We start from the raw sequence: 13,897 nt of genomic DNA, 5'->3' as shown, positions 1-13,897 counted from the left end.
CCCTGCCAAAGGCACACCGTCATTGTCGGCATTCAAACGCATAAGCCACCAAATGCCACCACAGCTTGTAGCAGTTGTCATACCATTTGTCAAAACAGCCGCTTATACTCCTCCTTCATGGCGGCACTGCGCATGTGCTGCTTTGCTGTTCACATTTAAAATTACATTTTTGCTGCCCTATTGCAAATTAGCAGAAAAAATAAAGCCCACCACGTGCTAAGTAAGCTTCTTGCCACGCAACACGTGGTGGAATGTATGAAGCCGCCAAAATCGTCGTCTCCCAAAATATGTTCCACAAATTTCGAACTTCGAAGCGTGTTAGATGCAGCAACGGGGTTTGCGGTACGCAGTACATTCGGCGCTCCAAGTCGAGTATTTTCACTCTCCTCGGGAGCTGTGTACGAGCCGAATGTCCCGCCGAAGTGCTAACCAACACGTCGTGCGGCATTCGAATTGGTCCAGTCATTGCTGCTGGGCCAATGCGAATCGGATTAGGAAGCTGTGACTTTAGTTTCTGTGCAACGCTGCTGTAAATTGGACGCGTGGAAAGACCAATGCGGGCGCGTGTGTCAAGGCTTAGTGGCACTTTGTGAGATTTCATTTAACAATCGTTATGAAAAAATTAAAAAAAGTGATTAACACTGGTGTGCAAAATATTATTATTAAGTAACAACACATTAAATAAATAAATAATTATAAAGCACACACAGATTTGAAAGCAAATACCTAAAATGCTCGTAAGATCGCGAAGTTACTTGCCACATTTTGTCACGCGTGGTTTTGAAAACAAATCTCAAACAGTTTTGGGAAAGCGCAGTGTTCAAAAATTATACACAATGTTGTTGAAATAAATATCGCAAAACAAAATAAATAACACAATTTGATGAAAGTGTTCAACGACGTCAGTGAAAGCAATGAAATAAATTAAAAAAAAAAAAAAACAAAAGTAATAAAATGAAACTTGTTTTGAAAGCTCATGCATTTTACTCCCTTGCGCGGTTGATCTGCTACAATGAAAAGATGACCATCGTTCTGCTGTTGATCATTTCGCTAATCCGAGGTAAATACTGAGTGCTGTAGCTCCCCAAATGAATGAAGATATTTTCCAACTTCAGTTTATGAATAAATCTGAGGCAAATAAAATTTTGGTTCAGAACAAGTGATGATGACACTGATGGCGTTTGGCAAGCACAGTGTAGCCTATTATAAATTCAAAACATGCCAATGATACAAATGATTTCATCCTACAAAAGTGACAATAAAATAAAAATAAGTTGAATCCGAACTAACTTTCTTTTAATAACGAATAAAAAAAGTTTGAAAAACATTCTTGTTAATCATAAAATTCATAAAATTTTAGTACTTGTAAACTATGCTCATTTTAAAAATAGTTGCCATTATGTTCTTAAACTATAAAGATTAAATCCAACAATAGCTCGTTCAGCAATCGTAGCAATTCTTAAATATTATACGTTTTTTTATATACTAAGGAGTCTTCGTGAAGTTTATAACGGGTTCATTTAGGAGTTTCATAGAACCTCACAAAGTTATAAGTTATTACAAACTCAAAATATAGCGTTTAGGATTGTAGTTGTGTAAACTCATTTTAATATTCAAAAACAATGTTTTTAAACAAGTGTAAAAATTTATGATTTTATGATGCGTTATGACAAGTTGCGAATCCCCTAATTATTTTATTGGTTCTCAAAGTAATAAATAAAGTTATTATGTTGTTTCCAAATACCCTTAAGTACTTAAGTGTTTGATTTTCTTTTCAATTCTGGATTTCAATAAGGTACCTCACATACAATCACAATCGGTCAAAAGTATAGGCGTCCCAATATTCGGTACCTAGGGGCTTGAACATAAGGTGGCATATTTCAAGGGAGTTTTTCGTGCAAAGTTGTGTCTCGTAATATTAGTTGCTTCTTGATTTGTGTACTGAAATGTGAACGAATCAAATGGAATTAAACATTGGTTATGTGAGAAAAAGGCGTGGTTGTAGCTTATTTTTGAACTGTGACATAGGAGTATGTTAAGTACTAAATGAATTCGAAATCGGTCGGTCGGATCCCGAGATATGTCATTTCCCCAGAGGAGAGCAGTGCAACGCGCATCTTCCAATTTGCACACGGGTTCCCATAAAACCGCTCCATCTCGAAGGTACAATTTAATGTCTCTGGTGTATTTAGTTAATTTATTGCGCTTTTAGTAGTTTTGAACAGTACCGTTATATGGGGAGTGAGCGGGGATATATTCCTATTTCATCCATTTTCTGACTGTGTGTAGAAACTACAATAAGATTCGTACTCAGCAATTTTGGTTGTTATAGCTTAAGTGGTTTAAGAGATACTTATGTTCATTAAACTTAATAGAGTGCGGGGCCACGCCCACTTTTAAACATTTTTGGTTAATAGGTACCACTTGCTGCTGCGATACCCTGTGCCAAATTAAAGTTTTATATCTTATTTTAGCGCTTAATTATGGCACCTTTATAAGTTTTCGATTAATGACGTTTTATGGGCGTGTCAGTGGTCCGATTACTTTCCCCTACTAACTGGTAATTTTTTTCCAAGGTACCAAGTTTAATCAAGACATAACAAGTTTTTTCGATAGATTTTTACCGTAATTATCGGTTATTGTGTAAGATATACTATATAATTGAAATTCAGACAGAATCCTTTGCTGATAATAGTTTATCTGTGTGTCAAAAAATTGCTTGAGGCGGCTAAATACTTTTCTGAATAAAATCAGGTGAAAACTCACCCTAGACCCCATATAACTAACAAGGTTCTTGTACAAGAAAGTACTTTTCTGACTTTGAACCTTGCAAGTTGCAGGAGTATGAATATGCCCTTTCCCACTACGACATTTCCTTTAAAACCGTATGTTTCATTTTAGTCCAAAATGATTCTGCCATATGAAAATATCTTCAAGCGAAAGTTAGAGTGAAAATTTGGATAAAATTGAAAAATGATAAAACTGTGAAAGATCTATAATAGGGAATGTGTTAATGAACACACAATTTTAAATCCCTAACAGATGATAAACTTATTTGTGATTTGAAAGTTTAGAAGAGTGTCGTGTAAAACGCTTTCTGTAAGCACTAGCTATAAATAAAAACAATGTAAACACTACAGTTTTCCTGTTTAACAAAATTTCGTAACTGAAGTGGATGGCTCAGTGAATAAAGGCCTAACGAACTAACGCCTAATTTTTAAAAATGAAATAATGCCTAAACAAGAACGCCGAACAAGAAAGTGAAAGAACGTCTAACTTTAAAAATGAAGGAAAGCCTAATTTTAAAAATGAAATAAAATCTAAATTGTTAGGGTTTCTTTCATTATGTAATAACCACTAATGAAAGAAGACCTAACAATACGAATTAAAATGCTTGGAACTTTAAGAAAATATATTAAACTCTTCATCAATAAGAGCTTTAACAAATTTGAAAAAATTTCCATTTTTTGGAATGATGCGGCCAATAACGCCGTTATAGGCCTCGACAGCTGATGTAGTCCGTGTTCTTTTTAAGAAAACCGAAAATACTTCGGGTGTCACCTTGAAAAAAAACAACAACAAATTGCTTTTATTATTTTAAAATCTTATAATTTTCCCTTTTACAGAATGTTTACAGGGTGGTGTATGCATTTTGTAAAAGGGAATTTACCATTCGCAACCATAAAAATCACACTTTTAGCAAAATGAAAAATCGCCTAACATTAATGAAAGAAAGCCTAACAATCAAAAATGAATAAATACCTAATTAGGCGTTTCTTCATTTTTGATTGTTAGGCTTTCTTTCATTATGAACAACCGCCTAATTCCTATATGCAATTTTTAGGCATTATTTCTTTTTTTTTTTAGGCGTTAGTTCGTTAGGCCTTTTTTCACTGAGCCGAACTGGATACCTCACTAAAGTAGAGTAACTGCGCGCCTTCCATCTCTGTTTGAATATACCGATCTATTTGATTTATACTAGTTGGTCGTTCGTTAAATACTGGTAACTCTACTTAACCATAAAAACTTATAAGCTATGTGAACGGCACATTTTAGTCCTGAATAACAGAATATCATCACAAATTATAATAGTCTTCAAAAGGCCCTCTAAATTATAAACAGAAGTACAATAATATAATTAAAACTTAAATAAGACGTAGTATATTTATTGGCTGAAATTAAACAGATATGTTTACTTGTTTTTCTTTCGATAACTCGATGAAATTGAAACTGTTTTTGTAGACTGAAAGTAACTAAATGAACTCAATTAAGCGGAATTCAAAGTAAAACGGGGCTTAAGATGTGGGAAGCCCACTTTTGTCATATAAAAAACGTATACAATTTCGTATATATTGCGTAACTTATTAGAGAGTCATCGAAATTTTAGAGAACCAATATAATTTGCTAAAAATTGGTATAATTTTTCGATGAAAATAGACTCCTCTGGTTTAGAAACTGCCATCATATTAGTTAAGAAAAATGGATTTCACAGACTAAACCGAAATTTTCTATGGAACTATAGCTATTAAGTTATATATATATGTATAACCGTAAGTAATATATTATCATCTACCATATATAAGTACTTGTAGAAAGTCGACTTTTCTTCGAAGCGCATGGACCGGGTTTGGTTAAGATATCTCAAATTATTCTTAAATATCGAATTCAAAAATTAACTGAAATTGTTGAAAACCTATGATAATATTTCTCGTTTTCATTACTTCAATTTGCTTTATTAAAAAAATTGTTATGTAAACAAATTTGTAAGCGCATAACTAATGTTATTGACATTTTTTATACCCCCTTCAGTGTAACTTCAAAGTGATATATAAGATTTTCATATATATTTCAATTAATAGTTGGAAGTACTGCATTGATTAATTACAATTACAAGCAAGAAGATACACTGTTGTGAAAAAAGTTTTGGTTTGAATTTAATTAAAATTTCTTACTTATTGACCGATAGATGCGGTTTGAGATCAACCGGAAGTTCGAAAATTTATTAGGGGTTAAGGCAGATATTAGCACAACTCTCCAAATGTTAGTACTAGAGCTCCGAGACTGATGGACATGTTAGGTTAAAAATAAACCAAAGTCACTGGGGTAAAGGCAATTGGTGCTTTAAGGACACTATTTGTGTACAGTTTTACATTTATTCATTAATATTTGTTTTGTATGCAAGAAGTGAAAATCTGATAGAATTTAAAGTTGTGTTAAATGGGAAGCAGGCGAGGTTATTGTTTCGCTCAGTGTGTGAATGGTTGGGCAACCTCAAAAACTAAAATTGGTAATGTAATTAATTAGATATAGGACTTAACCTAAAGACCCATTATCTAAATTTCACACCCGCTCATATAAAGCTGTTCCCATCATTTGGTTTTGAAATTATTTCTTGTGGCGATTTTATTCCGTGAATTATCGCACTTATTGTAGTTTTCAACTTAAATGTTAGACTGGAAGTGGGCGTGGTTATTATCTGCTTTTAGCCATTTTCGTAGTATGTGCAGAAGTGCTAAGAAACCTTCTTCTCAGCAATTTTGATTGAGTTAGTCAAGCACAAAGACATGTACCTTGAACACTTAAATTGCGGGCTATGACCACTTAAAAAAAATGTAGGCAAAAGGTTTCCCATGTTAGGTACCTTAATTTAGTGCTTATTTATGGATTTTTATAGGTTACTTACATGCATAACTATATATTTACCATATGTCGATTAGTTTTACTTAAAGTGGGATAAGTCCACAAATAAAGCTGCCAGAGACATAAAATTTCACCCTCGAAAACGTACGAAAGGATTTTATAAGAAACAGTGTCAAAACGGAACTAAAAGTGGAATTCATATTGCAAACGTTTTATCGAAAATATCGTTCAAAATGTAAGATATATTATAGAGATTCGCAGAGAATCCTCCAAAATAAGTTAAATCGGATCAACAATATATATAAAAAGTGTATATGTATATGTATGAATGATCAGCATGTTAAACTGAATCGATTTAGCCATGAAGCCAAGAAAGGACAACTGGAATCCGGAATTAAAATTTCTGAGAAAGCAATCATTTTTCGAATTTTTCGTTGTTAAAAAAAACTCTAAAAAGTCAAGTTTATTTTGCTGTTTTCCCACATTTTCCTGAAAAATTTGGTTTAAAAAAATGTTTGTATACAAATATTGACTAAACTTCTGAAGCATACCAACTGTCTTTATTCAACCGAAACACGCCTGTACTTCAAATAATTAAACTTAAAAAAATATATATATAAAATTATTTTATTTTTTATAAAACTTTAATTATTGAATATAAATTCATGGAAAGCGCTCTTATAAATATTTGCATCAAATTCCATAAAAATATTTTCTACAAGGTGGTTCAAATAAAATAAACATCATTAAAGTGTTTACCCAAAATAACTTATTAAAGCAGTTAAAGCAGCAGATTATTGTTGTTGTTATTGTAAAATAGTTAAAATTTGTGAAATTGATACGCAAACACTTGAGCATATTTCACATGCATTGCCAATAAATAAATTCTCGATTATCTGCTTGTGGATTTGCACTTGCACATGTGTAGGTATGTGCGTGCCTATGTATGAAAGCGTGGGTATGTGAGTGTACGTTGATTATCGCCGATCGGCTGCGCGATGGCGGCTGCGGTTTGACGGCTGCACACGCTGTGGCGACGCCGCAGTTTGCACGTGGCAAGTGGCGAATTGGCGTGCACTTGAAATACACACGCACACACACTCACACCGTAGCATATGTTTGTGTACGCGCGGGTGTGAGACAAATAAACAATGTGCATGCTTATGAAAGCAATGGCACGCACACGCACATATTAATGACGCAAATTATTTTATTGCGGCTTAATTGACTGCCATTTAAAATTTTAATACTTTTGTTTATTTATGGAAGTCAAGCGCTTACAAGCGCACACAAACATACGTACACACAAACAAACTTGTAAATGTATTTCTGTGGCTTTGCGGTCGGCGGCAAAACAATTGGCCTGCCCACTGTTCACACATTGTTTTAATTGTTTATAAAAACCGAGTATTTGATTATACTGATTTTTCATAGCAATAAATTTGATATTTAATTATGCCGATTATTTATTTATTTTTTTTCGAATTTTTTTATAAATTATGGAAATTTCGCAAGCCATTTGTACTGAGGCGTGTATGTTTTCATGGTTAACGCTGTTTACATTGGCGACTATTTATTGCTTTTATATGTTGTTGTTGTCGTTTTGAAACGCAATATGCGGTAACTTAAACAGCGATTAAATATTTAAACTTTCAACAAATAATTGCCAATTTGTTATCGTTAATTACTCCGTTTGAAATTTCTGCATTTAAATTCACGCACCAGATAAACTTTATTTAATACTATATAAATATTGTTGTTGCTATTAATATGCGCTTAAATAATCCTACTTTTGCGAATCAAATGCGGCAAATACATATATGTTGTTGGTGCACTTATATTCATTACTGTTAATTGTTGCAATTCAGAAACTATTACTTTGGGTACTATGTGTTATGCGTACAAAATATCCTCAACTTCGAACTAAGGTTAAACTGTTTCGACCGTTTTTAAATCAGATTACACCTCGACCTTGTCAAACCTGAACTTTATGATAACTATTGGGTAGTCGAATCTTCGTATTTCTAATCAAACTTGAACTAATTATACCCTGAACAGGGTATATTAAGTTTGTCACGAAGTTTGTAGCACCCAGAAGGAAGCGTCGGAGACCCTGTAAAGTATATATATAAATGATCAGTTAGTCGAGCTGAGTCGATTTAACCATGTCCGTCTGTCTGTCTGTCTGTCCGTCCGTCCGTTTGTATATATACGAACTAGTCCCTCAGATTTAAAGATATCGTTTTGAAATTTTGCAAACGTCATTGTCTCTTCAAGAAGCTGCTCATTTGTCGGAGCGGCCGATATCGAACCACTATAACATATAGCTGCCATATAAACTGAACGATCGGAATCAAGTTCTTGTATGGAAAACTTTCACATTTGACAATTTAAGTATATTCACCAAATTTGGTATAGATTATTTTCTAAGGCAACAATGTAATCTCCCAAAAAATTGTTCAGATCGGATTACTATAGCATATAGCTTCCATACAAACTGAACACATAGTTACTAAAAGAAATGCACCTGTGAAGGGTATATTAGCTTCGGTGCAGCCGAAGTTAACGTTTTTTCTTGTTTTTTTTTATATTTTTAATTAATTTTCATGAACCAAATACGTACTATTTTGGCCGACCATTCTTTGCCTTTTTCCGCTTGAAATATTATTCCATCAATGTAAAACTTGTCTGGTTTCTCGGCGAAAAACTGCGACAAGTAATTTTTTCAGGCTCCTCTTGAAGCTAGCTTTACTCTATTAAGGGAGTTCTGCATTGACCGAAATAAATGATACTCCGATGGTGCAAGGTCAGGGCTATATGGTGGCTGCATCAAAACTTCCCAGCCAAGCTCTCCCAGTTTTTGTCGAGTCATCAAAGATGTGTGTGGTCTAGCGTTGTCCTAATGGAAGACGAAGCCTTTACTATTGATCGGTTGTGGCCGTTTTTTTCGATTGCTTGCTTCAATCTCATCAGTAGTTGACAGCAAAATACAGAATGTATCGTTCGATCAGGCTGGAGCAGCTCATAGTAGATGATACCTTTCCAATCCCACCAAACACTCAGCATAACCTTTCGTGGCGTCAATCCTGGCTTGGCTTGTTGAGCTGCGCCATGCTTGGACCATGGTCTTTTTTACACATTATTGTCGTATTTAATCCACTTTTCGTCTCCTGTTACCATTCGTTTCATAAATGGTTCGATTTCATTTCGTTTCAGCCAAGAATCGCACATGTTAATTCGGTTCATTAAATTTTTCACAGACAATTCGTGGTGTACCCAATCATCGACCTTCGTTTTGTAGCCAGCCTTTTTTAAATGGTTCAAAACCATTTGATGATGAATGTTAAGTTCCTTATGTGTCAGTATTTTCCATAATTTCGTCGACTTTTTCAACGATATGTAGACCAGAGCGAGGTGCATCTTTCACATAGGAATTTCCAGAACTGATACTGATCTCCATACACTACACAAATTTCATTGTTGGCTTGCGTGGCATTCTTCCTTTTTTATACAAAAATGTAAAAATATTTTTTTTTTTTTATTATTTCATTTTACTTACAATCTGTCGTGTGACAATAAGCAAATGCTATTATATCTAAGATTCACTTTGATGCTAAAATTGCAGTTTGTCCCTTAAATACATAAAGGCATTTCAAGTATAAGATTTGTACTATATATCACAGTTCACTTAATTTAGTATTATATATACTTTACAAATTTATTAATTCAATTAAACTTAAGATCTAAATGTTAAGTCTAAGGGATGTAGCCTTTGCGGTCGGCGAGTCTCTTCACTCTTGTCCAGCAGATTAATGGCGTGTATGTTGGGGTGACAGCTTAGGCGATTGAGATATCTTGAACTGAGTTTCTGAATCTCGCTCTTCACCATATTTATTTCAAGATCTTTATGTAAGTTAATATTTTTGATGTACCATGGAGCGTTTGCAATCAACCTGAGTGTTTACATATCTTTGAATTAGTTCTACGTTCGATTTACTTGCAGTTCCCCAGATTTGTATTCCATATGCCCAAATCAGTTTTAAAATGCTTTAATATAGAATCACCTTATTTTTGAGACTAAGTTTCGATTTGGGACCCAGTAGCCAGTACATTTTTCCCGTCATGATTTTTAACTGATCTCGTTTAATTTTTATATGCTGCTGCCATGTTAGTCTTCTGTCTAAGTGCATCCCAAGGTACTTAGTGCTAGTGCATTCTGGAATAATTGTTTGATTGGGATTGATGCTGGGGCAATCTCCTGCTTTTATGGTGAAGGTAACATGCGCAGATTTTCTTTCATTTACCATAATGTTCCAATTTCGAAGCCAGGATTCAACTGCGTTCAGTTGCTTTTGAATAGTTTCAGACACTTCGTTTGCAGAGTAAGCAGATGCAAGAATGGCGGTGTTGTCCGTATATGTGACAACAGTTATATTTTCGTCGTTTATTATTGACACATTGGCAGTGAAGATCGTGTACAGCGTTGGGCCAAGCACGCTGCTTTGCGGAACACCTGCTTTGACTTCGAATATGTCGGAAGTGTCATCATTAATTCTAACGTAAAAATGTCTGCAATCTAGGTATGACCGAAGAAATAGATAGAATGGAGCTGGTAGTTTCATTTTTATTTTAAATAGCAACCCCTCATGTCAGACTCTATCGAAGGCTTGTTGAATGTCTAAGAAAACTGCCGAACAATACTGCTTCTCTTCGAGACATTTTAGTATGGTTTTGACGATTCTGTGGCACTGTTCAGGGGTTCCATGTAGTTGCCTGAATCCAAATTAATGGTCTGGGATAACGAATAAGGAATCCAAAACTGGCAACAATCGACGAAGAAATATTCTTTCGAATATTTTAGAGAATATTGTCAGCAAACTTATTGGTCTATAAGAGGTTATTTCGGAATCATTTTAATTTCGGCACACTTCCATTGCGTAGGAAAGTGACTTAGCCTAAAACTACAATTAAAGATTAAAACTAAGAATAGCAGGCATTTCCTTGGTAATTGTTTGATTGTCCATGCATCAATATTATCTGGGCCAGGCGATTTAGAAATTTTCAACTGTGACACTTCTGATTGTACTTCAGTCAGTTTAACCTAATGTATTGGTTCATCCATTTGACATGGAATCTCGTGGCGCTGATGGTCAGTATTGAGAGCAAATGGCTTGAAAGTATTAGCTAGGTGGTTGCCAAAAGCGTCGGCTTTTCTTTTGTCAGATCTACACCAAGAGTTTTTTTCATCTTTTATCGGTACCTGTCGCTTCGGGGGACGTTTCAGGTATTTAGTAGCTTTCCGCAGATTGTATTCATCGTTTTTATTTGGATCAGCATTCTTAAGAAATTCTGCAATAGATTCTTCTTTCAGCTCTGCCAACTTGGATTTTAATTCTTTGATTGCTGCAGGATTTCTGCTATTCTGCCGTTTGGAAAAATCGTATGTTCGACCTTTTAGTTAAAGAACGCTGCTTTTGGGATGTGACAACAACAGGCATATTCATATTGATAATGAGAGCGGAATGATCTGAGCTCATATCTTCATTATTCGAAATTTCTAGATGATGTGGGTTTATGCCGGTATAAATTGCGAAGTCAATTAGATCCGGAATTTTGTTGGGATCAGTCGGCCAGTATATGGGTCTGATTTTTTGAGAAACACACTTGTACAGTTCGCGGCCTTTGGGATTCGTAAGGCGTGAACCCCACCATGGATGTTTGGCATTGAAATAGCCTCCGGCTAAAAATCTGGGACCCATTTTGTCGAAAAACGATTTAAAAGTTTCTTTGCTTATATTGAATCGAGATCAGATATACAAAGAAGTTATAACAATCGCTCCACTGCCGGTCTGGATTTTTAAAGAAGCTGCTTGAATTGATGGTACTGAAACTGGCTCTAAAACAATGTGTTTTAGTGATGATTTTATAAGAATTGCCGAACCACCGTGTGCTTTACCGCCGGGGTGGTTTGAAGTAATGGGATCGAATCTATTAATTTTAAAATAGGACTTAGCAATAAAGAGGGTTTCTGAAACCAGTAATATATCTACACTGTTAGTTTTTATAAAATATTCAACTTCCAGTCTATGGCTGCTTAGTCCATTGGCATTCCAAACCGCTATTTTTAGACTTAATTGCATAGCTTAGTTAAGAGATTGGTTGTAGTAGAACTAAGTTGTCCTCTTGTTACATCAGCATAGCTAACGTTTTTATGGTGAACTTGTTGTTCGGCATTTGTAAGTTTGACCAAGGAAGGCCTTGCCTTATTATTAAGCGAGTCTTTTTTTGACACTAACTCCTGATTAATTCTACAACCTTTGTAATTGGCGGTATGATTTTGAAGGCAATGGATCTTTTGAACAGAGAGACGAGGAATGGTCTAGTGCACACTTTACACATCTATAAGGCTTTTTGCAATATTGCTTGGTATGGCCGAACTCTTGACAGCGGTGGCATTGTAGCAAATCGTTAAATTTTCTAGATGGCTCAATCCTTACTTCGGCATTGCATAAGCGATTTACGTCAAATTCTTTTTTATTGTTTACTGAAGGTTAAAGATCAACAAAGAATATTGACATTGGCAATTTTGAAATTTTGCTTTTTGCATTCACAATATTTCGTACAGTATGCCCGTTTTTTGCTAAGTCATGCTTGATATCATCGATAGGAGTTGAAAAGTTAATATTTTTTATAACTATTCGATATGGTTATCTTCTTTCAATTGATATGTATGAAATGTAATAGTATTGGTATCTAAATAGCAAAAGCAAAAGAAATGGGTCTGGCAGTGAACGAGGGCAAGACGAAATATCTCCTGTAATCAAACAAACAGTCGTCGCACTCGCGACTTGGCCCTCACGTCACTGCTTGACAGTCATAACTTTGAAGTTGTAGATAATTTCGTCTATCTTGGAGCTAGCTTAAACACCACCAACAATGGCAGCCTAGAAATCCAACGCTGGATAACTCTTGCCAACAGGTGTTATTTCGGACTGAGTAGGCAATTGGGAAGCAAAGTCCTCTCTCGACAAACAAAAACCAAACTCTATAAGTCACTCATAATTCCGGTCCTGCTATATGGTGCAGAGTCTTGGACGATGTCAACAACGGATGAGTCGACGTTGCGAGTTTTCGAGAGAAAAGTTCTGCGAAAGATTTATGGTCCTTTGCGCTTGGCCACGGCGAATATCGCATTCGATGGAACGATGAGCTGTACCGAGATATACGACGACATTGACATAGTTCAGCGAATTAAAAGACAGCGGCTACGCTAGCTAGGTCATGTTGTCCGGATGGATTAAAACACTCCAGCTCTGAAAGTATTAGACGCAGTACCCGCCGGGCTAAGCAGAGGAAGAGGAAGACCTCCACTCCGTTGGAAGGACCAAGTGGAGAAGGATCTGGCTTCGCTTGGAATATCCAATTGGCGCCACGTAGCGAAAAAAAGAAACGACTGGCGCGCTGTTGTTAACTCGGCCATAATCGCGTAAGCGGTGTCTACGTCAATTAAGAAGAAGAAGAAATAGCTAACAAGTTTTCTGTAGCAATCACTCTTTGAAGTCATCACTCTCGCTGGTCCGTCCCTGCCTGCCTTGTAGGTGAAATTTTCTTTACCAATAACAGTGGAAAAGCTTTTCGACATTTTATTTATATCACTCTCTTGAGGTAAAAAAATTGGTGGTGGTTTGTGAGAAACTACAGCACTTAACATTGAGTCCTCTTTTTTCTTAGAATTGTGTTTATTACTTTGCACGTCAAAATCTAGCACAGAAACCCGGTTTGAGTTGTTTGACCCTTCACTCATCCTTTGTTGTTTTTTAGTTACTTTTGGAGAGTCAATGCTCACACGCTTTCTTGCTTTAGGTAGGTACGTGGTTTGCCAGACTTCGCTGTCCACACACGTCCCGTCGCTGTCAGTGTCATCGATCATTAAATCAATGTGTTCTTTTTGTTTTGTTGTTTTTTTTTCTTCGACTTTAGTTCACACGCGTTCGGATTATTAATATTTACTTGTTTTAGTTAATAAATCCAGAGCTTAGTACGTACGACTGCACTCACTAAGCACCCATTAAGAACTGTATTTCAAAATATAGCGAGTTTTTTCATTATTTTCAGTCATTTTTGAACAGCTGTAACTTTTTTCAACTTCCCCGGATTTAATTTTTTTGGTTAAAAAAAGAAATTGTTGGGTAGGTTGTTTAGAACCATTGTACGACATAGAATACTTAAAAAATACAATTATAATTTGAGATGAGTA

The 13,897-nt window shown here is 35.5% G+C and overlaps 1 protein-coding gene across 1 annotated transcript in view; it reads left to right on the top strand.

Moving 5' to 3' along the window:
* The first annotated feature begins 981 nt into the window (after positions 1–981).
* LOC126757913 (lachesin) overlaps positions 982–13,897 on the top strand; it is a 93,168-nt gene continuing 80,252 nt past the window's right edge. The window contains exon 1 of the mRNA XM_050471839.1: positions 982–1,060. Coding sequence (XP_050327796.1) covers positions 1,021–1,060 — 40 coding nt within the window. The 5' untranslated portion in view covers positions 982–1,020. The remainder of the gene's footprint in view (positions 1,061–13,897) is intronic.

Source organism: Bactrocera neohumeralis, chromosome 5, assembly GCF_024586455.1.
Source record: "Bactrocera neohumeralis isolate Rockhampton chromosome 5, APGP_CSIRO_Bneo_wtdbg2-racon-allhic-juicebox.fasta_v2, whole genome shotgun sequence".
Classification (NCBI taxonomy): domain Eukaryota; kingdom Metazoa; phylum Arthropoda; class Insecta; order Diptera; family Tephritidae; genus Bactrocera; species Bactrocera neohumeralis.
Note: the sequence above shows the minus strand (reverse complement) of the source record. Positions and strands in the feature narration are given on the sequence as shown.